The sequence below is a fragment of the Plectropomus leopardus genome, chromosome 15 (assembly GCF_026936395.1).
Source record: "Plectropomus leopardus strain MGB_pleo_1.0 chromosome 15, ASM2693639v1, whole genome shotgun sequence".
Taxonomy (NCBI): Eukaryota; Metazoa; Chordata; class Actinopteri; order Perciformes; family Serranidae; genus Plectropomus; species Plectropomus leopardus.
The window spans coordinates 4,437,445-4,461,374 of NC_142190.1; the positions used below are offsets into that span (position 1 = coordinate 4,437,445).

At 37.2% G+C, this 23,930-nt stretch overlaps 1 protein-coding gene across 2 annotated transcripts; it reads right to left on the reverse strand.

Annotated features, from left to right (window-relative positions):
• Positions 1–3,739: 3,739 nt before the first annotated feature.
• On the reverse strand, positions 3,740–21,839 carry kif4 (kinesin family member 4). Of its 2 annotated transcripts, none has more exons than XM_042499994.2 (31): positions 21,738–21,839; positions 20,137–20,281; positions 19,894–20,008; positions 18,690–18,880; positions 18,484–18,573; positions 17,792–17,958; positions 17,152–17,246; positions 16,883–17,002; positions 15,966–16,141; positions 15,730–15,791; positions 15,483–15,615; positions 14,770–14,828; positions 14,466–14,571; positions 14,139–14,246; positions 13,770–13,961; positions 12,745–12,848; positions 12,493–12,637; positions 11,032–11,142; positions 10,802–10,885; positions 10,237–10,350; positions 9,775–9,930; positions 9,547–9,644; positions 9,130–9,259; positions 8,350–8,520; positions 8,128–8,247; positions 7,937–8,014; positions 7,361–7,462; positions 6,667–6,846; positions 6,371–6,496; positions 5,504–5,620; positions 3,740–4,767 (listed from the first exon to the last, which is right to left on the reverse strand). In XM_042499994.2, exons 2-31 carry the CDS (start codon positions 20,257–20,259, stop codon positions 4,564–4,566), a joined length of 3,777 nt encoding a protein of 1,258 aa, XP_042355928.2. In that variant the 5' UTR covers positions 20,260–20,281; positions 21,738–21,839; the 3' UTR covers positions 3,740–4,563. The 2 variants fall into 2 exon arrangements, with proteins under 2 accessions (XP_042355928.2, XP_042355929.2); XM_042499995.2 differs by lacking the exon at positions 21,738–21,839 and adding an exon at positions 21,578–21,731.
• Between the last annotated feature and the right edge of the window lie 2,091 nt (positions 21,840–23,930).

Below are 23,930 nucleotides of genomic sequence, written 5' to 3' on the forward strand. Positions count from 1 at the left end.
GCATTCAACGTCTATTCTCTTCGCCGCCCGTTTGCTGAGACATATTTGAGTTTATCATCTGGACCAGAGCGGTAAACAGTAACCCACAGACACCCCTCCCATTAAGTGCCTCGTGACTGACTCAGCATAATGCTTCAGCACAGTTTTAAAATACGGCCTATTATTGTTGGCTCTTGTGGGTATTGGTTTGGAGACAGGCCTTCCTGGGTGGACTAAAACAACAAACAGGCTAGTTTAAAGGTCCAGTGTGTAGGATTTAGGGGCATCTTTGGCAGAAATGCCATAGCCTGTCATACATTTGTTTTCATTATAATCACCTGAAAATATGTTTTTGTTTCCTTAGAACAAGACAATTTTATCTGTACACGGAGGTGATTCTTTCCCACAGACCAACTCGCAAAATTTTGGTTTTTATTGTATGAATCAATCAATCAATCAAATCTTTATTTGTATGGCACTTTTCATACAAAGAGTAACACAAAGTGCCTCACAGAGATTAAAAACAATAACAGAAATGACAAACATCAATGAAAATCAAGAAAAATACAGACAGCACTTTGTATTTTGGTTTTTTTTTGTATGAAAAGTGTTATACTAATACAGTCTGAATGTTTAACTCTTTGAAACCTGGGCATGTTGGTTTTATATTTTTGCAAAAACATAGGGATAAAACAATGAGCAACTTAATAACACATGGCCCAAAAATTAGTAAGACATTATTAGAACAGCTACAAGAGATTACCGGAAAATAAGCACAATAAATAAATAAAATAAAATAAAAAGAAAAACAGCAAGTAATCAACCACCACTCCCCATCCAAAAAAGTGCTCAAACTTGAAAACTTTTTTTTAAAATGTAACTTATTTTTTAAAAATCTTAAATATAGAATTATATTAACTATGAATGTAGTTTTCTGGACATTTATCCAGTTTCTTTTTTTAAATGATTATTTCCCTCCTAGAAAAGAACAAAACATGTCTTCTTCTCACAGTTTACGGGACACTTCTTGTCAAGGTGCTCACTGTCTTTTCCCCATACTTTACAAAGAAATCGAATCAATCTGCTCAGGTTTCAAAGTGTTAAGCAGCTCATAAAAGGCATTTGAATGCAGCACAAGACATCCAATCTTGAAATAGGTTTCATAGGGTTAAATACTTATGAAAGGCTTGTTAAAGCGGCACAAGAATATGACGTCGCTATGAAGTTTTTAAGGGTTAACTGATATTCAGCAAGAAAATGTGATTATTTTTGCTTCTTTACTTGTATTGCAATCTGCTTTATTATCATGCATTAATTTTTCCAGTTAATAGGAAACCCCATCACAGACCGCTGAGCTTAGCGGAGCATGAAGCTGGTATGTACACATGGCTTAGTGCAGCTGAGCAGAGTGTTTCCTCTTTAAAACCCCATTCATGCAACCGTTGGATTTTAGGCACGGATGACTGCAATGCAATCCACCCCGTGCAGATTATCTTCTGAAACTACAACAGGAAAAGAGGGAAGCAGACTGAATTTCCTCCCACTCCAGCCACAGTATTAGCGCCGCTCAAGGTCAAGGTGGCGTTTTAAGCCCAATCGGCTGAGCTAAGAGCATTATCGTTGGCATTTTAATCTGCCTATTTAAAAAATCCCCACATGCACAATCATCATTTGGTGAATATATATGTGGAGAAAATAGACCGGTTTGTTCCATTCACTCACTGTCTGTTCTATTCTTGGGTGCAGAGACAATCTGGCATGTTGTTATTAGGCCCTGTGGTGGAATTTCCCGTAGCAGCAGGACTCGCTCGCCTCTCAGTCTGACTGAAGACAAGAAAGCGAGCTGAGCTGAATTAAATAAATAGAAAGTTCAGTCAAACTTCACAGGTAAAATATAGCAACCACATTAAGATTTTATGGCAATAAGGGCAGCTTTAGGTACTATCGGTTGATAATGTGTGTTATAATGCATTTGCCGTTGGTGGCCATGAATGTTATTGTTTAGATCTCCAGTGCAAATTATGTAATTTGGCAAAATTCCTCATGATCAAAATGTCAATCAAATCATGTAAATCTTTGAAAATGTTTTTTTTCTTTCCTTCCTTTTCATTATGTATGTTTTATCTTCGCTTATATGCAGATGTTAAATAATTATTGTTATAATAATAATATTGTTGTGGAAAAACATGCAACAAAGGTATAGCCCCAGTGATACAGTGGCAGGAGCCCATAGGAGGTGAAACAAATAGAAAATAAAAATAAAAGTAAAAAATTAAAAGAAAGTAAAAAAGTAAAGTAAAAACTAAAAACAAACAAGAAAGTGCCCTAAAAGTGCTGAAAATGTATTTATTTTATTACATTTTTCTTGTAACATAATTAAATATAAAATTATTATAAATTTAATTTTCTCCTTATTTTTGGGATAATTTTCTAATGGTTAATTTCTTGTCACATTTGACTGATTTCTTGCAGTTTTTTGTGACATTTCTTGCTCATTTCCTTTTTCTGCAGAAAAAAACTAAACCAATGTGCTGATGTTTCAAAAGGGTCAAATAGCCTTTGAAAGGCGTCTGAACGCAGCGCAAGAAAACCGATGTCGAACAAGGTTTGAAAGGGTTTAGGAAAAAGATTACAGAGAATGATATACAGGGAAAATGTGACTTCACTTCAGGGTGGAGCCAGAAATCTCTGCTGGAGAGGAAAAGCTCGATCAATGACGTCACAGTTCCCAGGTCACAAGGTCACTAAAGGTCATGGACTGCATATACCCCGATGAAAACGCCGATATGAACTGCACGTCATCTGCTGTGTGTGTATAGGACACAGTTTGGATGACATTTTGGTGACTGTGAAAATCATCTTTTGGTAACATTTCTGGAAATACTAACAAAGCTTATCACATAAACGCAATATGAGATCACGCTCTGACTTCTGGCACCATATCGCCTGCTTCGCCCTCTCCTCCCTGCAGAAACCTTGTCATCACTTTATCTGGACTCAGCTGTTTTCCCCTCTGGCTCCCAGTGTAATGACCTTTCTCTCCAGCCAGAACACAGTCACTCCCCATTTTCCATTGTAGGCCTGAAAACTCATCTCATCAGGAGGGATGTCATGTCACCCACTCAGCTTCCCTCTGCCGGAGCTTTCTCCTCTATTTGCACTTATCTCCAAAGATCTCTCCTGGGCTTTTTTTTTCTTAACATGGCATGTCTATCTTACACTATTCCCGAGGCCCAGGTGCGGTTTTAGAGCTCTGAGCAGTCAGTCAGTCCTGGAGAAAAACTGGCAGTGATTTAAAATATAATCAGGTGAAGCTCTTTGATTTCGACAAAAAATTTCAGGCTGCATAATGAGAGCTGAAAACCAGAAATGTCAACAACCACTGATTCATCAAATACTGTATCAACCCCCCCTACAGGTATATTAGGGTCTACTTTAGTTCAGGCAGTAAACATCAGATTAATTGCCTGATAAATATTGTATTGACTGATAATAGTGTATTGCTAGCAGCAGCACCATGCATGTTTCTAGAATTTTTGGATGTTTCTATTGGATTTTAAGACAGTTTTAGTGTTTTAGGACATACCTAGTATTTTAGGATTGATTAGGATTTTAAGACATTTCTAGCCTTTTCTAAATCTAAATATAATAAAGTTCTGGACTTGGGCTGTGCAGAAATTATTGGAAAGAAAAATAAACGGGAGAATAAGCAGCAAAGGGAAAACTTCATTATACAAAAATACCAAAGACATGATGCGGCTATTTTGCTGAACTGCTGTTTATTTTGTTCGTCTGAGTGTTTGAAATATGTGCGCTACACAGGGAAAAGTAACCTCCACCTCAAATACAAATTTAGTTGAGCAGAATATTAATGCAGTTTTTCAGATTTCATTTTCAAAAATCAATGGCCAAGAGGCTTTCCACTAAAACTTGTAAAAATGTCTCGACAGAATAAAGTCTGACTGATATATTGATTAGTCAAGTTTATCGGCCGACATTGGCCCCTCCCAGATATATCGGTATTGGCTTATATGTTGTATGATATGCACAATTTAAAAAGTTTATCTCCAACAGAACACAATACAGAAACAATATGCTTAGAGTAAATTAGAATTATAAAATTCCTAATGAACTTTATGTACATCTATGTGTCAGTTTGGAATTTCAGTATTGGCATCTGCCCCCAAAATCCAGCTCTTTAACAGACTAATGGATTAAATAAGTGATTTTCCACTGATATCCTCTGATGACGCTGATATGAAACCCTGGTAAAAAGGAAAAACAGTTCGTTCTTAAAAACAAAAATTAGACTGTAAGACTTTATTCAGCGCTAGGAAATATCTAACATGTTAAACTAAAATCTTATTTACAGGCTTCTCCGTCATCTCATTGTGAATTCCAATAAAAGATTCGATGCTACTCGGGGTGTTACCCTCTACAGAAAACAAAGTCAACAGCAAATCGACATCTACTTTCACGTTACAGCACAAAACAATTCAGAAACATAGAAAAAAGACGGACAAAACACTGAAGCAAACACACACAGACGTCTAGAGTACAAAGCCCTACCCTGCTCTGTGCTGATTACGACTCCTCTCTGATCGGAGTGCATCCGGAGAAAAAACTGTTCTGAAAACTCGTCAGGATTCGTTTCTTCTTCTTGAGGAAGCTGACTGTCGTTCTGTCCTCCTCGTCATCGTCCTCCTCCTCGTCCTCTGGCAGGACAGGTTTCCTGACCAGCTTCAGGTCTTGAGTGGCATGTCCCATGTCGCCGATTTCTTTCAGCACCTGAAATAGCGCATATTAGTACACGGGTGTTACCTCTGCATTATATCTTTTAAAGTTGCAGGCGTGAAACTAAATGCCAAAATACACATTTATAATGAACAGAGTTCATACACTTTTTTACCAACACATTTCCAGGACTTTTCCATTACTTTCAGGCATTCTCTGAAACGACCACTGACACTGGTTTGGAAGGCACGCTAACTTCAAAAATCACCACAAATGACACTATTTATCTCAGGCAGAAACTCTATAAACAGAAATTATCATAGTATTTTTAATTTTCCAATTATTGGTGATTTTAAAAGAAAACATGCTGCACAGGAAAAAAAGCTCTTTTTTCTTTAAATTGTTTTGGAACTTTAAAAACAGAAAATATCGCTGGATTTTCACGTTTCTTACAGTCCCTGAATACATCATACGTTGTTACTGAGGTTTGTGAAACTAAATTTCATGACTTTTATTTTATCTATTTATGTTTAGTTTTCCAACTCTTTTCCAGGGTGGGAAACTGCTGTGAGTAAATTCCATGACTTTTCCAGTTTAAAAAAAAACCCAGACATATGTTACAACATTTAATTTAAAAAAAATAATAAATGTAATTATTACTATGCAGTCCAAAATGTGAATAGAGGTTTTTCATGACCGCACGAACCCTGAAAGAATGAACAGAATCATAAACTGGTCCGATTTTAGTCTTGAGCCAAACGTCTACAGTGTTCAGGAGGAGGCGGCTTACCTTTTTGGTGGGCGTGCACGACGGCGGCTTGAAGAATGTGGTGTTGTCAGGACTCACAGACGCGGGGTCTTGAAGAGTCACAGAGTCTCTGGAGACACTTTCTGTCTGACTTACATCCTGAAATGAGTTAAAACAAAATAACTCCCAAACTGAAAACAATGCTTATTGTTCTGCATCGTCATAAAAGAATCCAGTATCTTTACCAAAAGAAATTCGGACAGGAAAAACATGCCTGTGATAATAAATTCCACATTCAGGTTTCCTACAGATTTCTGTGGAAAAAATGTTTAAACTTTTCAATGACCCATGATATTTTTTTTCTCGCTGAACTTGTTCTGTAAACATATGAGAGACAGGATGTGGGGAGAAAATGAAGACGTCCGTGATGGTAAACAAAACCCTACGTGTCATGCATCAACGCAAATCAGAGCCACATTACATCAACAGCTACAGAAAATAAATGTACTGTTGCATTACATTACATGGACGGTTATCCACTGAAGGCCATGCAACACTGATTTTTTTTTTTTTAAATTACAATTCATTGTAACAGCACTCCTGAACCTGAAATAAGGTCTGTGGTTAACACAAGCTGAAGAGACTTTTACCTTGGCTTCTACGAGAAAAAAATACATCTGTAAATACTTGCGAACTTGAAGCTTTTATGTCTTTGAAAAGGGAGTTGCTAACAAGTGGCTGAATGGGACTATAGAACGTCATCATGTCGAACACGAGTTTACAGCCTACAGCACAGATTGATAATCAAAAGTCTAAATAAACAAACATGAAAAAAGAAAATTGAAAATGTTGAAAAATGCATATATTCTTCATTTGGTTTTTTTTTGTAATTACTGATAGATAACTTACCTCAGCAGGTCCCTGGTTGTCCATATTTCGACACTTCTCATGATCACACTGGCAGTTCTCTCCGCATGTCGTCTTTCCTTTGCGGCACCTGCACTGCTTGTTGCTGCAGCGGCCTTTGCACGCACACTGAAGGAAGACAAACTCATCAGCATCACAAATATACTGATCCAAAAACACACATTTCTATCTCAACGTGTACTTTTTGATGACTCTTGAACTGTAACTATGTAGACGCAGATGGTTTCATACACGAATGACCTGTCTGTAGACAACCCTGGTCTTAATCCCGCTCTTACCCCAGTTGCTTTTGGTTTCTTTGAGACTCTGCGTCCCTTTTCGGGTTTCTCAGGCCGCCATTCCTCCTCCTCCTCCTCCTCCCCCCCCTCCTCTTCCTCACTGGGAGACATCAGCTCTTCAATGTTGATGGCCACAGTGTGTTGGCTACGTTTAGCTGTGGTGAAGCGCTTCCCTTTAGGCTGTCGTATATGTCGGAGATGTGTCGGAGACACAAGCAAAGATATGTCAACACACAGATAAATTTCATGTCAAATCAAAGGCGGCTCTTTCAGTTTCTTGGCTGTACAACTTTGTGAACTGAACAGACAATAAGTGACCTGACAAACAAACATTACACTAAATATCTGCAATATTTAAGACTTTTAAATACCAATGAGAATTAAATTTAAGTAAAAATTTCCAAATAAGTAAATTTAAAGGTAAAAAAAAGAATAAATAAGTAAATATGAACCGACACAATTTACTTGAAATTAGGGAGAATTTTGCCATAAATATTTACTGGAATTACCTTTTATTCTTCAAAAGTAACCAGTTATTTTGAGACTGTACAATGATGCATCAGAAAAAAATCAAGCTTAGCCTTTTTACGACTTTTGAAAAACAGCTGATTTTAATCTAAACTTATATTTAGATTAATGAATTAAATGTCTTCTAAGACTTTTTAAGGAGTTGCAGGAACCCTGAATAACTTACCTTTGGGGGAATGTATTCAAACGAGTCATCTGAGCTCCTATCATTGTTTGTTGTTGGCACGAAGATTTTCTTTCCACTTGCCAGGTGGAGCAATGACAGTTTCTGTGGAGGGAGAAAATAATGATTCAAAGCTTAAAGGGAAATTTTTTTTCTGCGATTTAATCAGTGTTGATGGTAAAGTAGTCCACTGAACAACAAAATCCTCAGTGTGTGCTATATTAGCCAAAAAAGCAGAGTTTGTTACATAAAGAACTTCGATATTTATGTAGATATGAATATGTGTCAGCTATAGCTGAATAACAGCTGTTATTATGTACCTCAGGAAACCACTGGTGACCATGGAGTAAGTGTTTATCATCTAAAGCTGCTGTAAGCTGTTTTGTTGAGCTGCTTCTTAGTAAAAGGAGTAATTAAAGTTTAAAAATCCTATATTTTCAACAGCTCTTGACCTTAGGTTCCTGCTTTTACCAGTGTGGTAAACAGTGTACGGCATTCAGCATTTATAATTCAACGTAACATTAATTAAATACTGAAGAAAAAGGAGGCCAATAATGTTGGAGTAAGTTATGAAGTTACCTGTTTGTATTGTTCAGTCTGCTCCAGCAGCGTCTGGTTCTGCTCACTCAACTCTCGAAGCTTTTCAAGCTCTTCCTCCTAAAATTATGTTACAAATAACCACGTGATTCACCTTTTGTTTCTCCTAAAAACAAGGAGACGTGCCGAGTCAAATGCTGATCAAACACTCTTCAGCTCCAGTGGAGACGAACCTGAAGTTTGAGGCGCTGGAGAAGCTCCCTTTCCTTTGAACTCTCCGTATCGTTTTGCTTTGTTTTGTCCGACTCTTCACATATAGGTTTGCTCTGGAGCTGGTTCAGGAGGTAGAGGACCTGCACAAAAAAACAAAAATGTAGCACGAAGCATTTCATAAATATGTATGTTTTCACAGTGGGATGCAAATTGGTGTGAATAAGACTGAAAGCTTTGAGCACCTTCTCTTGATGCCTCTGCTCCAGTTCCACCAGCTGCTGCTGATGCTCCATGTCCATAGCTGACATCACATTTCTCTCTTCGGCCAACATCCTCCTTAAATCTTGTGCGTTCCCAGTTTCCTGTTTGAGCTCGCTCTCCAGCTTGGCACTGGCTGTTTTAGCGGACAAAAGCTAACAACAAAAGGAAAAGAGTGATGCACAGAGAGACAATCCAGGCACTTCAAAAATATAGAAAACCTTTAATTTTTCGGCTGCATCATTAAATTAGCCAACATGTTTCCAACACTGAGGGTCTTCGTCAGGGCTTAAAAACATGCAACAAAGGTTTGGCCCCACCGATTTAGTGGCAAAAACAAATTGGGGGCCATCATATGACCACGATGACATAACAGGTGAAGAAAATAGAAAATAATGATAATAATAATAAATAACAGAATAAAAAAAACAAAATGATTTAAAACAAACAAACTTACAGACAAAAAAGACAGAGTAATTACGAAGAAAAATATATTTAAAGTGATTTTTTTGGGGGGGAAATAAGAATGGCAGCAAATTTATGCAGTATTACTAACATTCATATGACCTTGATGATGACGAAAGAAAATAAATGAATACATGAAAACACTGAGTAACATGAGATGAGATTACCCAGAAAAATTAAATTAAAAACACACAAGTTAATAATAGAGCATAAAATGTATGCACAATTACTAAATTAACACACAGATGTGAATGTGAATATAACCAACAACAACAACAAAAAAATTAGCATTTGTGTACCTCAGACATGAGGACCCTCAGGGCACACTTGGCGTCAACTATGCTTGTGATGCCATCGATGCGCTGCTTCAAACGTCCCTCGCCGTCTGCAACAAGAACTTTCTGCTGAAGGTCGGCTATTTGGGCGTTTCTGTTGAGGCACAAACCAAACTGCAAATCTTAAAGTCATAACAATCAACTCATTGCTTTATACACATTTTGCTTCCAGAGAGTCGAAATCTTTACAGCAATGACATGAAATAAAAGCTCATATAGCTGTTTAAAAACCGTGAGTGTATCACTTTGTGTGGGTGAGCAGAATAACGGCTCAGAAAGTGATAGGAGGCTAATCTTCCTTGGGGAAGACAGAGTGAGATTAATGCTGGTCAAATATGGGGATTAATTTAAAAAGTGCCTGTGCTGCTTTGTCAGACTCACCTGAGGCCCATCTCTGTCTCCAGGTTCTCCACCTGTTTGGTCAGAGGTGTTTCCAGCGCCCCCTGGGTCTCCAGCTCAGAGATGATCAGCGTCCGGCGCTGCGTGGAAGAAGGCCGCAGAGGAAAGGACTTACTCTTAGGAACATTTCTACTTTGCTGATGCAACGGATGTCTCACTCGTTTTTCAACTTTGTGCATATTTATTGTGCAGAAAGGAATCAGCTCTCACCCTGATTTTCGCAGCGGGTCGGTCTCCGGCTTCTATCTGCTGCTTGAGGTGGGTGATCTCCTGAGCCAAGACCTTTCTGTCCTCCAGCAGGTCATTGAGGTGGCGCCGGGCCTCCTCTGTGCTCACCATCACCTCCACTTCATTGAGAAGCCATGTCTGATCACAGAAACACAGTCAGAGCTAACCTTTTCATGCATTAGCAAAATGGCTTGACTTCTTTAAAAAAATATGGAAAAGGGGCAACAAGCAACCTAGCAAGAAATAGCCGGAAAAATACAAGAAATTAGTAAAAAAGTTCTAAAAAAATTACTCGGACATCAGCAAAAATAAATAAATAAACTAATTGGGAAAAAAGCAACAAGAAAGGACCTCAAGAAAGGGTGATTTTTTTTCATTTTCTCTCTATAAAATAATTTTAAAGATACAATAAAATAATTATAAGTATAGTTTACTGGACATTACTTTAACTCTTGCAGCAGCTCCCTCCATTCCTCTGTTATGGATATCTTTACGTTTGTCGGCCACCTCACTTCTCTTCTGCAGGGCGTCTTTCAAACGCTTGTTTGCAGCTGCAGCCTGCAGAGAAACATGGACAATAAGCCACTTTAAACAATATCCAGTTAGTGGAAATAATGTAATTTGCGAGTGAATGTTTGTGCCAAATTTGAAAAATACCGTCAAGGTGTTTTTGAGATTTTGTGTTGACAAGAGTGAGACAGACAAAGACACAGTGACTTTGACCTATGTCCACCAAAATCTAATCAGTTCATAGTTGAGTTTAAGAGGATGTTTGTGCCACATTTGAAGAAATTACCTCATGGTGTTCATATGTACATACAACCCAAAAACAGGGTGCTACTATTGCCGGTGCGAAGGCATAAAAAGGGGGCGTGAATGGTGCAAATAAAGACACACACTTAAAATATACGGTACATACTTACTGCCTTAAAGATGTTGGAAATATCATATCCAGCCTACTTGCTACTTGCAGTAAATGAAATGGCAGAGACAACAAACTGGGCCTCACCTCCTCAGTTTTACGACGCAGAACATTGGCCTGTTTCTGGAAATCCCTCTCAAGTTTAAGCAGCTCATACTGGCGTTTACGATCCTGTAAACAGACAAAAATAAGTAAACTAGGGATTCACGAAGCCAAAGACACTAAAAGATTAAGTGAAGAAAAAATGATTTGGCAGCAAGATTTGAAGAATTCATGATTAAAATGCTTTTTTCTCCTTGTAGTTGATCTCAACGTACCTTCTCCTTCAGCTGAATCACCTCCCTGTCCTTCTTGCTCTTCCACTGTCTGAATTTCTCAGAGTCCTCCCTCATCTGCCTCATCAGCTGCGTACGCTGGGTCTTCATAGCCTGGGAGAATACAGCTTACATGTTAAAAGTTGTATTAAATATCAGCAATGCACTATGCCAACTCAGTGAATTTTTAAAAATACTGAGATGACTTTTTGACCAAAAAATGGTCTACTTAGTTCAGTCACTTTTGTTTGTGCTCACAGTCTATGGCATCAGATCAACTCCCCTCCAATGCAAAGTAATTTTTTAACAATAGTTAAGCTTCCAAATATCTGATTAAATTAAGTCTGACAAACATCAGATCCTCATGCCTGATTGGTTTTCTGAGAAACAGGATGTGAAATCTGATTAGCTGTTTAAATCCAATAATATCTGAAAAACCTCAGCAGGCTACCTCAAGACACTAAGCCAATAAATGTACATACTACCTATTTATGTGCATCTTCACTGGAGCACATTAACATACATTTGGCAACATACATTTCCCAAAAGTGATGTAAAAAAGTGGATGTGTTGCAAAGGTGTTTCGTAATGTCATGTCAATTTAAAAAGACGAAAGTAAACAGACAAGCAAACCGAATACAAACTGGTGAGGTCAGAGGAATCCATTAACACACATAAAAAAACCCAAAACAAAACAAAACAAAAAAAAAACACTCGCAGTGCACATGAAAAATTAGTAAGAACATTTACGCCTAAAGAATATAGCAGAAAATATAAAATAAAATACACTAACTGCCAATGGATCACAACGAGATTACAAAATGCCTGCAAAAAGAAAAATACACTTTTACAGAGATTTCATAGGACTGAAAAGTAAAGAGGCAAAAATAAATATAAAAATATCTGAACTCATATTATAAGGACAAGTAAGAAGGCATATTATAAGAAAATACTAGATGATAACAGGGAATATGGAGTAGACTAAATAAATATATGCAGTCTGCAGTTCACATCCATGTTTGCGAAAATGTGTGTGCTTTACACACAGTGGACATTTGTGTCAAATTTAAGGACATTTCCTCAAGATATTATGAGATATTGTGTTTACAAAACCTAGACAGATGCATGACACAGTGACTTTGACCTTTGACCACCTAAATCTAAGCAGCTTATCATTGAGTCCAAATGAACGTTTGTGCCAAATTTGAAAAATAAATCCCTCATGGTGTTTTTGAGGTACTGCTTTCACAAGAATGAGACAGATAAAGTCACAATGACCTTGAGCTATGACCACCACAATGAAATCAGTTTATCATTTAATCCAAGTGGATGTTTGTGCTAAATTTGACAAAACTCCCTTACGGTGTTCTTGAGATATCATGTTTCCGAGAATGGGACGTACAACCCAAAAGCATAAAATACTTAAAAAAGGAACTTAATAAAAGCAGAAACATCACTGGTCACCTGTATCTCACTCATGAGCTTGCCGACTTTTTGAACGGAGGATTCTTTGATTTTCAGCAGCTTGGACTGCTCGAGAAGCTTCTTCTTCATGTCAACAAGTTGGCCCTCCAGCTCCTGAAGTCTCTTCCTCCGCTGTTCGCTGAGCCTAGAGGAGGGTTGTGTCAGATGTCAGATGTCAGATGACGCAGGAAGGAAAAAGTCGAGGTTTATGAGGTTATGGCAAAACAAATTAGGAATATTCAGAGTTCGTACTTGGCCTGGTTAGTGTCTTTCTTTGCAGACTGAAGTGCCAAAACAAGGTCCTCTTTCTCCTTCTGCAGAGAATCCACTGCAGTCTGTAGAGTTTGCACATTTTTCTGTGGGACAAAATGCAGAGAGGATTAAAATGTGTCCATCATTTCTCAATGGTTAAAAACTCAGAACTGACATAATCACACAAAATGCTACGTTTAAATTTAACCCAATACAGCACTCATGGGAGCCCTGTACCATAGGTTTTATCATGGGAATATGACACAAAATCAGATAAAAATTAACGAACTAATTAACCCTTAGGGCCTGTTTTTACACGCACACTTTACACGCTTTTCATTGTTCATTTTTCGGATAATTTTGGAAGTGTTCATGCGTTTGGCATAAATTTTTGCAAGCTCCTACAGTAAGTCTAAAATACACAGTATGAACAAAACTGTTACATTCATACTGTTGCAAAGAAATGAGTCATTGAAACCCACTCAAAATGCAATTTTTGATCCCACAGTCACCAAAGCATAAAAACATGTATTGTAATTTTTTATGGGTGTCATTCTGGGCTTTTGCCTTGGAATTTGTAATTTTTACTATTTTCCACTTGATGATGTCATTTTTACCATATTTGGAGAAATGGAGAAAATATGTGGTACAGGTGCACTGTCACAATCAGTGTTGCAGCTAATCATTGACATATCCTATGCTGTGATAAGAGAAAAATCTACTTTGTATGTAATATACTGAAATATTTGTTTTTTTTTTAATCAAACAAAATAGTGGCATCATGATAAAAACTGGCATTTAAAGGGTTACAATTCTGAAAATGAATGAATATTTGATATTTATGATTAGGACTGATGTTGGTTAAAAAAATAACTTAATGAAAGTACAAAATAATACTAATGTATTATTTACGCATTTTGTGTGCAGAGCGATACAAGTCTGTGTAACATTAAAGTGGGTTATACAACAGAAACTTAAGTTACTTGAAATTACTGTAAGAGTCAGAAATGTATACGAAATCTCACCTGGTGCTCTGATTGCATCGGATCCAGCTGGTTGTCATTCTGGCACATTTTCTTCACAAAAGCTTCCTTCAAGCTCAACACTTTGTTCAGCTCGATCAGTTCCTTGGAGAGCTGGGCCTGCCGCAGTGCATGATGGGTTGTAAAGGCCTCCGGAGAGTCCTTACCAGCGATGCCAGTGACATCCTGTGTAATCTGTAAGAGGTGGATTTAATTCACATTTGGTTCAAAGTTAGTTTGTACAAGAAAAGATGTGTTACTACATTTGATAAAAAAAAAACAAAAAACAAACAAACAAACAATTCTGTTAGGTATCTCTGATATAAACCATCATTTAATGTAATCATTAAGAGAACAAAAGTTTCAACTTACTGATGGGGATTCATCTGTGCCATTTTTACTGCCATTCCCAGACACCTCAGCTGCGTCTTCTCCTGCAGCCATAGCATCGATGGAGGCAGCGATGCCTGCACTCTCATTCTTCAAAAACAGACAAATTTTAAACCTGACATTCACTGTTATAAACATCCAATCAGCAGCGCTGGATTTAAATGTGTTCTACTTGCTAAAATCAACACAAAAAACTGTCACATTAGTTGAATTTATATTTCTCAATTTAGTCAAATGTCCAGTGCAAGTTTCACCATTACTACAAACGGCTGTCTCTTGGTGGACTATAATGTAAGATGACTTGTGTACCTTGAGCTCCATGATGACGTCTTGGAGGTTCTTCATCACCTCAACGTTCTCCTTCAGCTCCTGGTCCTCCAGAGTCTCCAACACTTTCTCAAGATCCACTGTACATCTGATATAAACATAAATCAAAAGTGTGGCTCAATATGATTATTGTGGCAAAGGTCGACAGGAAAAGTAGCTTCAATAGTCTGTGTGCCTTTTAAAGGGAAAGTTCACTCAAAATATTTTTTTTTTCTCTTATCTGTAGTGCAATTTATTAGTCTAGACACAGAGCCACCCTGAAGCTCTCCTGACTTTGTAAACTTACGCTGCATGGTTTCGCAGTTGTTCAATTCTGCTTTGCAGTTTCTCATTTGCATGTTCTGTCTGTAAAATAAAGCAAACACATGATGGTGATGAACATGATTGATGCAAAACAATGAAATGAAAAAAGTCCTAGAAACATCCTAAAATCTTAGAAACGCCCTAAAAACATGGAAATGTCTTGAATCTTAGAAATGCCCTAATATTTTAGAAAAGTTCTGAATCCAAAAACCTTAGAAATGTCTTGAAATCTCGGGACTGTCCAAAGATCCTAAAATCTCAGGGACACCCTAAAGTCCTAGAAATGTCCAAAAATCTTAGAAATGTCCTAGAACCTTTGGAATGTCTTCAAATCCCAAAAAAATTCAGAATATCTTAGAAACGTCCTAAAATCGTAGAAATGTCCTAGAACACAAGTAATGACCTAAAATCCGAGAAACAACCTAGAAAAGTCCTTTAACAGTCTAAAATCTAAGGAATGCCTTTAAGTCCTAGAAACGTTGAATACCCCTGCAATGGACTATATTAAACTATTTTATATAAAATTTAGATTTTTACCAGTTCATGTTTTATTTTAAAGTCAGTTCAGGCTGTCTTAGCTTTGTTTATACCCCTCAGTGCTCACAAACATCATGACTCACAGTAACAGTTTTTTCATCAGTTTTCAACAATGGCTCTAGAGGGCAGATTAGTGAATGTTGTCACAGTCTGGCTCACCATGATGATCTTCTCAAACATGAGCGCAGTCTGTCCAGCTGCCTCGCTCAGCTCTCTGCTCAGCTTATTGTTCTCGTGCTGCAGAGCGCGATTCCTTTCCAACAGCTTATTCACGTTCTCCGCTGACTCTGGACTGTAACAGAGAGACTGAGTAACCGCTATGGCCCTTTTGTTTTGGGTAACGCGTGCCCTGGGTGCATTTAACAGACATCCTGGTGGGACTTATTTGGGGGATTTTATTTCTTACCCAGAGAGCACCGGAGCGACTCCTCCACGGGCATGAAGGAGCATCACCTGCAGCTCCTGAACCTAAGCGTGGAAATTAAGACATTTTAGAACATTTATTACATTTTAAGAGGAAGAATTACAATGTGTAATAAAACACTTTATGCACTTCCAATCTATGACATCAGTAGGCTGTGCAAAAAAAGATTTCTAACTCCTAAGAACTGCATTTAACTTATCTGACCAAAACGTCTGTACCTGTTGTTTCAGACGGTTCATTTCTGCAGCTCTGGGGTCAACATTGACGATTGGTTTGTTTTTAATCTTGCGAGCTCTGTCAGCATATCGCAGCGTGTTGATGGTCTCCTCCAGGTTTGAGTCTGCAGGGCTGACGCACGCAATCATCAAAGTGTGGCTGTTGCCTCCCAGAGAATCTGAAGAAACAAGCAAAAACATAATCATTCACAAAAGGTGTTTAGTAAAGTAAACCTGTGTTTACATTGCTGCTGCTTTAAACACCTGCCTGTTTTGATGCACATTAACCTGCCAGTTTTGCATTTAATGAATAAAATAATTCAATTTCAATTCCAAAACAGGACGCTGTGTAAAACTAATAAAAACAGAATGCAATCAGGGTTCACACATATATTTAGCAACAAATGTTCACATTTCCATAATATTTTACCCTATTATTATGACTTTATTGAAGTATTCTAAAAAGAAGTAGGCCTAAAAACACGCACTTCCCAGGCATTTTGTGGATAAGAAAACTGCTAGTGTTTGCCATCTTTACTCACAAATTAGCCATCTCTGCTGCAAACCAGCTGCATATGCCAAAAAAAACCAAACAGACTGGCAAAAACAGGTACTTGCAAATCACTGCATTCCATGTTTGCTCACATTTTATGCAGCCTCACAACTTTTTCTGGACTGGAGTTGTATAAAGCTATACGCAGATCAGCTTTAGCACATACACATATTACACGTTGTCGGTTAACAGTGCCATCAACAGAGCACAATGAAAATCTTCCAAATACACAATAAAAGCCAGGAGACGCAGCATACTGTGTGCTTTACAAACATAATTTGCTCGTGTTTGAAGGTCCTCAAAGTGAGGACTGTGTCTGAGACTAATGACCACCGAGTTACTTCTGAACATCCAAATCAAAGCTTACCTTGCAGCAGGCGGGTGAGCTTGGAGTCTCTGTAAGGAACAAAGGTGTTTTTCTTGCTTTCATCCCCCAAGGCACTGATCACGTTACCCAAAGACAAAAGGCCACGATTGATGCTGATGCCTGAAGATGAAAATGAACAGCATCAAAACAGAAATGCTGTTATTACGAGCGCTTTTACATCATCAAGAGAAAAAACAGAAATATTATAATATATTTCTTTATTTGAGTTAAGATTTAAAAAAAAAAAAAAAAAAACAGTTCTACTTTACCTTCCTTTAAACGGTCTCCCTCTGCTTTGGTTTTCTTCTGCCTTTCTGAACCAGCCAGGTCCACAAGGTGCAACTTTGAAACCACAGAGTCGGCTCTGTGACAAAAGATAACAAAATATTCAGTTAAGATGGTGTGCAGTTAACCCTTTGAAACATTAGTAAATCAGCTTGATTTCTATTAAAAGAATGGGAAAAAGGCAATGAGCAAGCTTAACAAGAAAATAAACAAAATATTACAAGAAACTTATGTGAAAATTAGTTTTAAAAAAAGGAAAGTAAAGCAATAATACAAGAAAGTAACCTGAAAAAATGGTTAAAAATTATAATTATAAAAACGTATATATATTTTTCATACATAATTCTGATAGTCGTATATATATTTTCTGGTCATTTTCCCTTTTTTTTGAAAAATACTTTTCTAATATTTTTTTCTATCTTATATTTTACATTCATTTTCAGTTTGTTCTCATCACCCTCGATCAGTTTCTTGAAAGACGTCTGAAGGCAGCACAACAAAAGATGGCGCTGTTTGATTATTAAAATGCATTTTGTGTGCATGTGACTGAACTAAGAGTGTTATGGGTCAAAGAGAACTAATATTAGCCAAAGTGATCGTGTGAGAAAACGCCAGCGAACTGACTTGTCTGTCCCTCTGCGCTGCTCCAGTGTGATGGTGAAGATGGCGTGAGAGCGTGAGGAGGCGGCGTTCATCGCCGTGGAACCCACGGTGCGGGCAGAGTTCCCAACCTCCAGACAGCCCACCATCTCATGGGCATTGAACACCCGCCGCTCAGTTAAACCCACAATCTGGAAAACAGGATATTTTCAATTAAACAAAAGCTAAAAAGCTATATATTTAAAGGGAAGCACTGCCAATTTTCAACCTGCTTCAAAATCCGTGTTCCAACGCATTTTCATGGATAAACTTTTCAAGGGCCCTTAATAATTGTTTTTTTCTTTTCCCACTTGCTCAGCATTTTCCGAAGATATCTGATTAAACCTATATTTAAACATAAGTTCAGCTTGCTGGCACACATGAAAGGAGTGGCAGAGCGCCAGGAGAAACCAAAGAAACGTATGTAACAGTAAACAAAATGTCACATATTGACACATATTAGGTCAACGTTACATCAATAGCAACAAATATTAAATTTGTCAATAAGGTTCATTCGGTGGAAGGTTGTCAATGGAAGATTACAGTAACTATTTCATTTCACAGAACATTACTTTCTTTTTACAAATTTCATGAGTTTTCAAACAATGTGTGCGGTATTCTTCCCAACCGTGGCGAAATTCTGTAAATTCTGATGACGTATTTAAAATGTCACTCACCTTGATGCCCTCTTTAGGGTCCTCTCTGATGCTTAGGGAAGGTTTGTCCTTAGATGCAGACAGCAAGTCCAATATGTCTTCATTATAGATCTACAATCGAAATGTTTAAATGTTTTTAAACATGAAAAAAAATGTGCTGAACTCCGAGAAACAAAAAACATTTCTTCAGGATCTATAAACGTAGTGTAAACAACATGTTTACTGACCTCCAGGTAAGACACTGCCAGACAAAATTCACAGTCTGTCTTCTTCTCCCTCTCCTCAAAGATCATCCTGATGACTCGAGGAATAACTCCGACTGTCGGATCATTTTCTTGAGCTGAAGTGTATGTTCCTCCCATGGAGTAGGTCTTTCCTGATCCCGTCTGTCCGTATGCAAGAACTGTGGCATGGTAGCCTTAAGAAAAAGAACAATTTAGTGAGGATGCAAGATGATTTAAAAAAGAAAGAAGAGAAAAACTATCATTAGAATTATTTAACATCTTAATAAGTTTATTATATTTTTCATGTATGTGCAGCCATAAATGAGTTAAGGTCCCACTGAAATGTCTTCTAGCAAAATCATAAATCATAAATCAATGTTCATACACATTCTTTTTACCAATAAATTTCCATGAGAAAGATTATACACTCTCTGAAACGACAATCAATACTCAATGTTGCTTCTCTTTTTTGTTACTATATAATAGCTTCTTTCGATCATTATAAAAAATAATGCATTCAGAACAAGATTAGAAGTGAACATTTCAAAAAAACTTCAGAGCTGTTTGTCATTTATGAGCAGGGACGGGGGTGCATAAAGGAGGCATATTAAATAATTTTTTAAGCACTGGGGAGGGATGTGTGTGTTTTTTTATTGTGGCTTTAGCAAAGGGGCATTACGGCTGTCTTTTTTATTTGTTTTATTGAAGATTTTTAAGGAAAACAGGCCCTCCAAACCCCTGAGCCCTGTTATGTTTAAAAAATGTTGGCCCCTTTTTTTTTGCCTTTTAAATTTTTTTTTAATTTAGAAAACACTCCAAACCCAGAAGATCAAAGAGTTTTAAAGGCATGTTTTCTTTAAAAATTACCCAAAAATTACATGATTGATCACGGCAAGAAAATGTAAAACAAAAGAAGTTATCATTATATTTTCACATTTCCAACGGTCCTTGAACACATCATGCAATTGTAAACAGGTTTGTGAAACAAAATTCCATGACTTTTCCAAAATTTTTCAGGGTATATTTAGTTTTCCAAAATGTTTCTAGAAGTGGAAATTGCAAATAGCAATTTCCATGACTTTTCTGGATTTTTCATCACCGCAAAAACCCTGATGAATTTTATGCTGAACAACCTGCACTATTATCCTCCAAACAAAAGTTTTCTCTCTAAATTTAATAAAAAATTATGAAAAAAAGATGTAACTACCTTTAAAAAGTCCACTCAATAAGGGGGACACAGTCGTATTGAAGACCTCCTCTTGTTCAGTAGTGGGATCGAATACGTAATCATAGGTGAACGCCTTCTCTGTGCCAACGATCACCTGAAAACAAACAATTCAGATATGTTTACACGTACAGCGTAGTGTAGGGAGTAAAACACATTCTCTACAATGGATATAAAGAACATGGTAGAAACATAACTTTGAAAGTATTTTCATTTAGCACATACCTGTGGCTCTCCAGGCACAAAAGTGAGACAGCACTGACATCCCTCGTTGATTTCTTTAGGTACCAGCGGACGACAGCGCAAGGCAACCCGCACCGGGATCACCTTATCATCCTCATTTGTCATGATGCAAGAATCCAATATAGACCTAGTAATAAGAATAAGAATAAAAATATGTGGCAGGACAGCATGTCATCAACTATTTTGAATGGATAGAAAAATGTTGATAAGACTGATTTTTACACAAATAATCTTTTTTCTTATTAAAGTATTGCAGTTAAGTGTAAAAATAAATAGAATACACGCAGACCTGTGCAGAGGTAGGTTTTCATGTTATAAGAATGAAGTAAAAGTAAAAAAAAATGTTTCAGTGGAAGGTTTAAAGATGTCTAGTATAAGAAATGTGTACTTTGAAGCAGAAGAGATTGGCTCATTTTGACAAAAATAAATTAAAACATGGGTAACAGGATTTCTATGATTTTTTGGGGGGGGGGGTTTATACCTCGAATTTAAAAAAAATACAATTTAATGACTTTTAAAGCCTAATATTTATAAAAATTTAATTTAAGACATTTTAAGGACCTGAAGACACCCTGATATTAACCTTTTGAAACAAATAAATTGAAAAAGAAATGCAGATATATACATAAACAAATAAACACCACCATGTAAACAAAAATATAATAATAATAATGAAGGATGTTACAAGTGGTGCAGGTAACCAGGGGTAGTTACAGTACTGTTGGGTGATATAATCAAACAACTGCATCACAACACTTTTTTTCCTCTAATTTTCAGGTTATTTTCTTTTACCTTTTGCTAAGTTCTTCAGGAGTTGCTTATTGCCTGCCTCCCATGTTTTTTAAATAAATAAAGCCAATGTAAATGTAATGTAAAAGAGATGTTTCTCTGCATTATGCATGCTATTGGCACCGGCACTCACAGGGTGCAGGACAAGAGACGTTACATCCAGATCTGTTTAATTTTGTCTTTCTGTGGTAAATCGGAAAAAAATACCCCCAAGTCTCAGTATTTCCACCATGACTGTTGTCATGGTGTCTAATGAGAGGGTCCATTATTCACCATCTATTTAAGGCATGGCTGTCTGAGGATGACATTATACCCTAAAGTCAATCCTTCCTACAGACAGATTTTAAAAAAGAGTTTATCATGTAAATTTTAATTTTAGGCCCGAAAAGATGAAACTGATGTAAATGTTAGCGATCTGTCTTTAGCACACATATCGTTAAACCTGTTAGCTATAACGTCTATAACGAATATTACATTTCGTATTAAAACGCAAATTAAGGCGCTTTTTTATTGAATTAAATACAATATCGACGGTCAAACAAGCCGTCTTCGTCCCAGCTGACGGGTGATATGTTAAATTTCCGTTTATCGTTAGCTAGCTGCTGTTATTAGCAAGACGTTGACATTAACGTACCTTTTCACGTTTCCTCCGGTGCCAACGTTTAAATATCACGAAAACGGCATTCGGCGGTTTTGGTTGATAATGCCGAGCAGTAATATTAAACACGTCTACCTCTGAATGATACTTGTTGCTGCTAACTTAGATAATTTTGGTTATTTAACCGAGTACTTACAGCAGTTTGTGTGAGATGAGTGTTGTTGCTGCCCGCCACTTTCAAACATGCGGCTCCGCCTCCTACTTCTTCTTCTACGGGTGCTTTTATGGCAGAGTCAATGCAACTCGGTAGCGTTACTGCCCTCTACAGGAATAAAGAAAAAATACAGTAAACAAAAACACTAATTCTGGCCTTTGTATTTACATAATATAATATAATATAATATAATATAATATAATATAATATAATATAATATAATATAATATAATATAATATAATATAATATAATATAATATAATATAATATAATGTAACATAACATTATATTATAGATTATGTTAGGGACAAGGTAGAGGAGTCAAAGGAGGAGTATAGGAGGAGTTATATTATATTATATTATATTACATTCGATGACATTCTATTTACAAAAATACCTTTTATTTTTGATGTGAATTATACCCATACTTTGTATCATGTCAATATGTTCTGATTTTTTTGATTTTTTAAATTTTATATTGATATTATCTCTGTATTAACACTGACAAACACTAAGTGCCAGACCATGTTGCTGTTTACTGTCGTCTGTCATTGGATGGGTTTCCCTCGCTCTCTGTCTATGTGAGGGTCCCTGCCTTTGCAACTCGTTCTCCCTTTCTTCCTTAAACCATTTCTAAAATCCCAAACAGAGCCTCCTCCGCTCTCATGGCTGAGTGAGTGATTCTCGTCAGATGGAGGTGACCTCTCCTTCCCCCTCTTATCCCTCTGTCTGAGATCTGATGAATATTTTCTGCATTCATGGAGGGAGCCCCAGCGCCTGATCAAATCTCTCCCCTTTTCATCTCAAAGTGCCTGTTTTCTCTGCTAGCTCTCCTCACGCAGCCTCGTCCTGTGGATTCATTTTGTTGCTTTAATCTGTGATATGTTATTCTTGTCTTTTTTGGGAAAATTGTTTCACTGTTTTTGTTCACAAAATCTAATTGCGCAATATCAGAAAAATCGATGAACAAACTGTCTGTTCAAACAATAGCGCTTTGTTTTGCTTTCTGTGTGGCAGCAGCCATCAGTCACTCTCTCTTCACTCTGCCTCATGCCTCATATTGGCCATCTGGGAATTGAGGGGTATTTTTCTAATTGTCCTCGGTGTAATAAGGGGATTGACTCTGTCAGGTAACAACAGTTATTAACTTAGTGCCGCCACTCTCGTAAAATTGTGGCAGTTTTTTGTAAGTATAGCTTTCAAGTCATGACAGCCAGTGAGACAGGTTAACCCTGCAAGCCCGGGTCTTATGGAGACAAAACATATCAATTTGGTTCACTGATTAATAGAGAATATATTTCTGTATATTCTACTTGTCCTAAGCATCAAAAATGACCGGCCTTCACTAAATCAATGAGAGCAGAGCGAACAGTTGGGGTGTGGCTTTTTGTGTGTCAGGTCAATAAATGAGACATATGCACATATTCTAAAAATGAAAGGTGATGTGTGCCATGTGTAACTGACCACAGCTGTAAGAGGCTGGAAAAGCTTGAATGGTGCTTGAATCTGACTTTGGAAAAAAACATAGGAACCCTGAATATGAAAATGTGGCTGACTGTGACAAAAAATCCACTGAGGCTGCTGCTGCAATGCATTCTGGTCACCAACAGAGGTCAGAATACATCTTCTAAGGCTAAATGGAAATCCACGTTATTTCTCAGTGGATGTTTCAGTCGAAGAATTCGGTTCTGTGTGTAAGCACATAGATCATCACTGAGCCTCTGTATCTAACACTCACTCCAGTTTGACAGTGTCGAGGTGTCCTCACCACAAGGTTTTATTAAGACTCAAACTTTCCCACATTTTATTATCTCCACTATGTGTCAGGAGGACCTTGAAATTAAAACTCCAACTTGAGCGCTGAGGATAAGATCTTTGAGAAGAGAAGAGATGAAGTCTTGATCCTCACGGATTCAATTTTGGTTCTGCTCCTGCTTCTTTTATTTCATCTCAGAACTGCAAGTGTGAGGTTTTTTCCCCCAGCTAGATTTACTTATTTTGCAGACAGATGAAAAAAGAGTTCAAATAACTAAAATCAAATACTAAAAATAAAGCATATGTGTACATAATTTAATTAAAATAATTTTTTAAATCTTGTGTTTGTCCATTTCTTTTGCTTTATGTTTTTCATTGTTGGTAAATATTATTATTATTTGTTTTGTCTGTCTGCTTGTT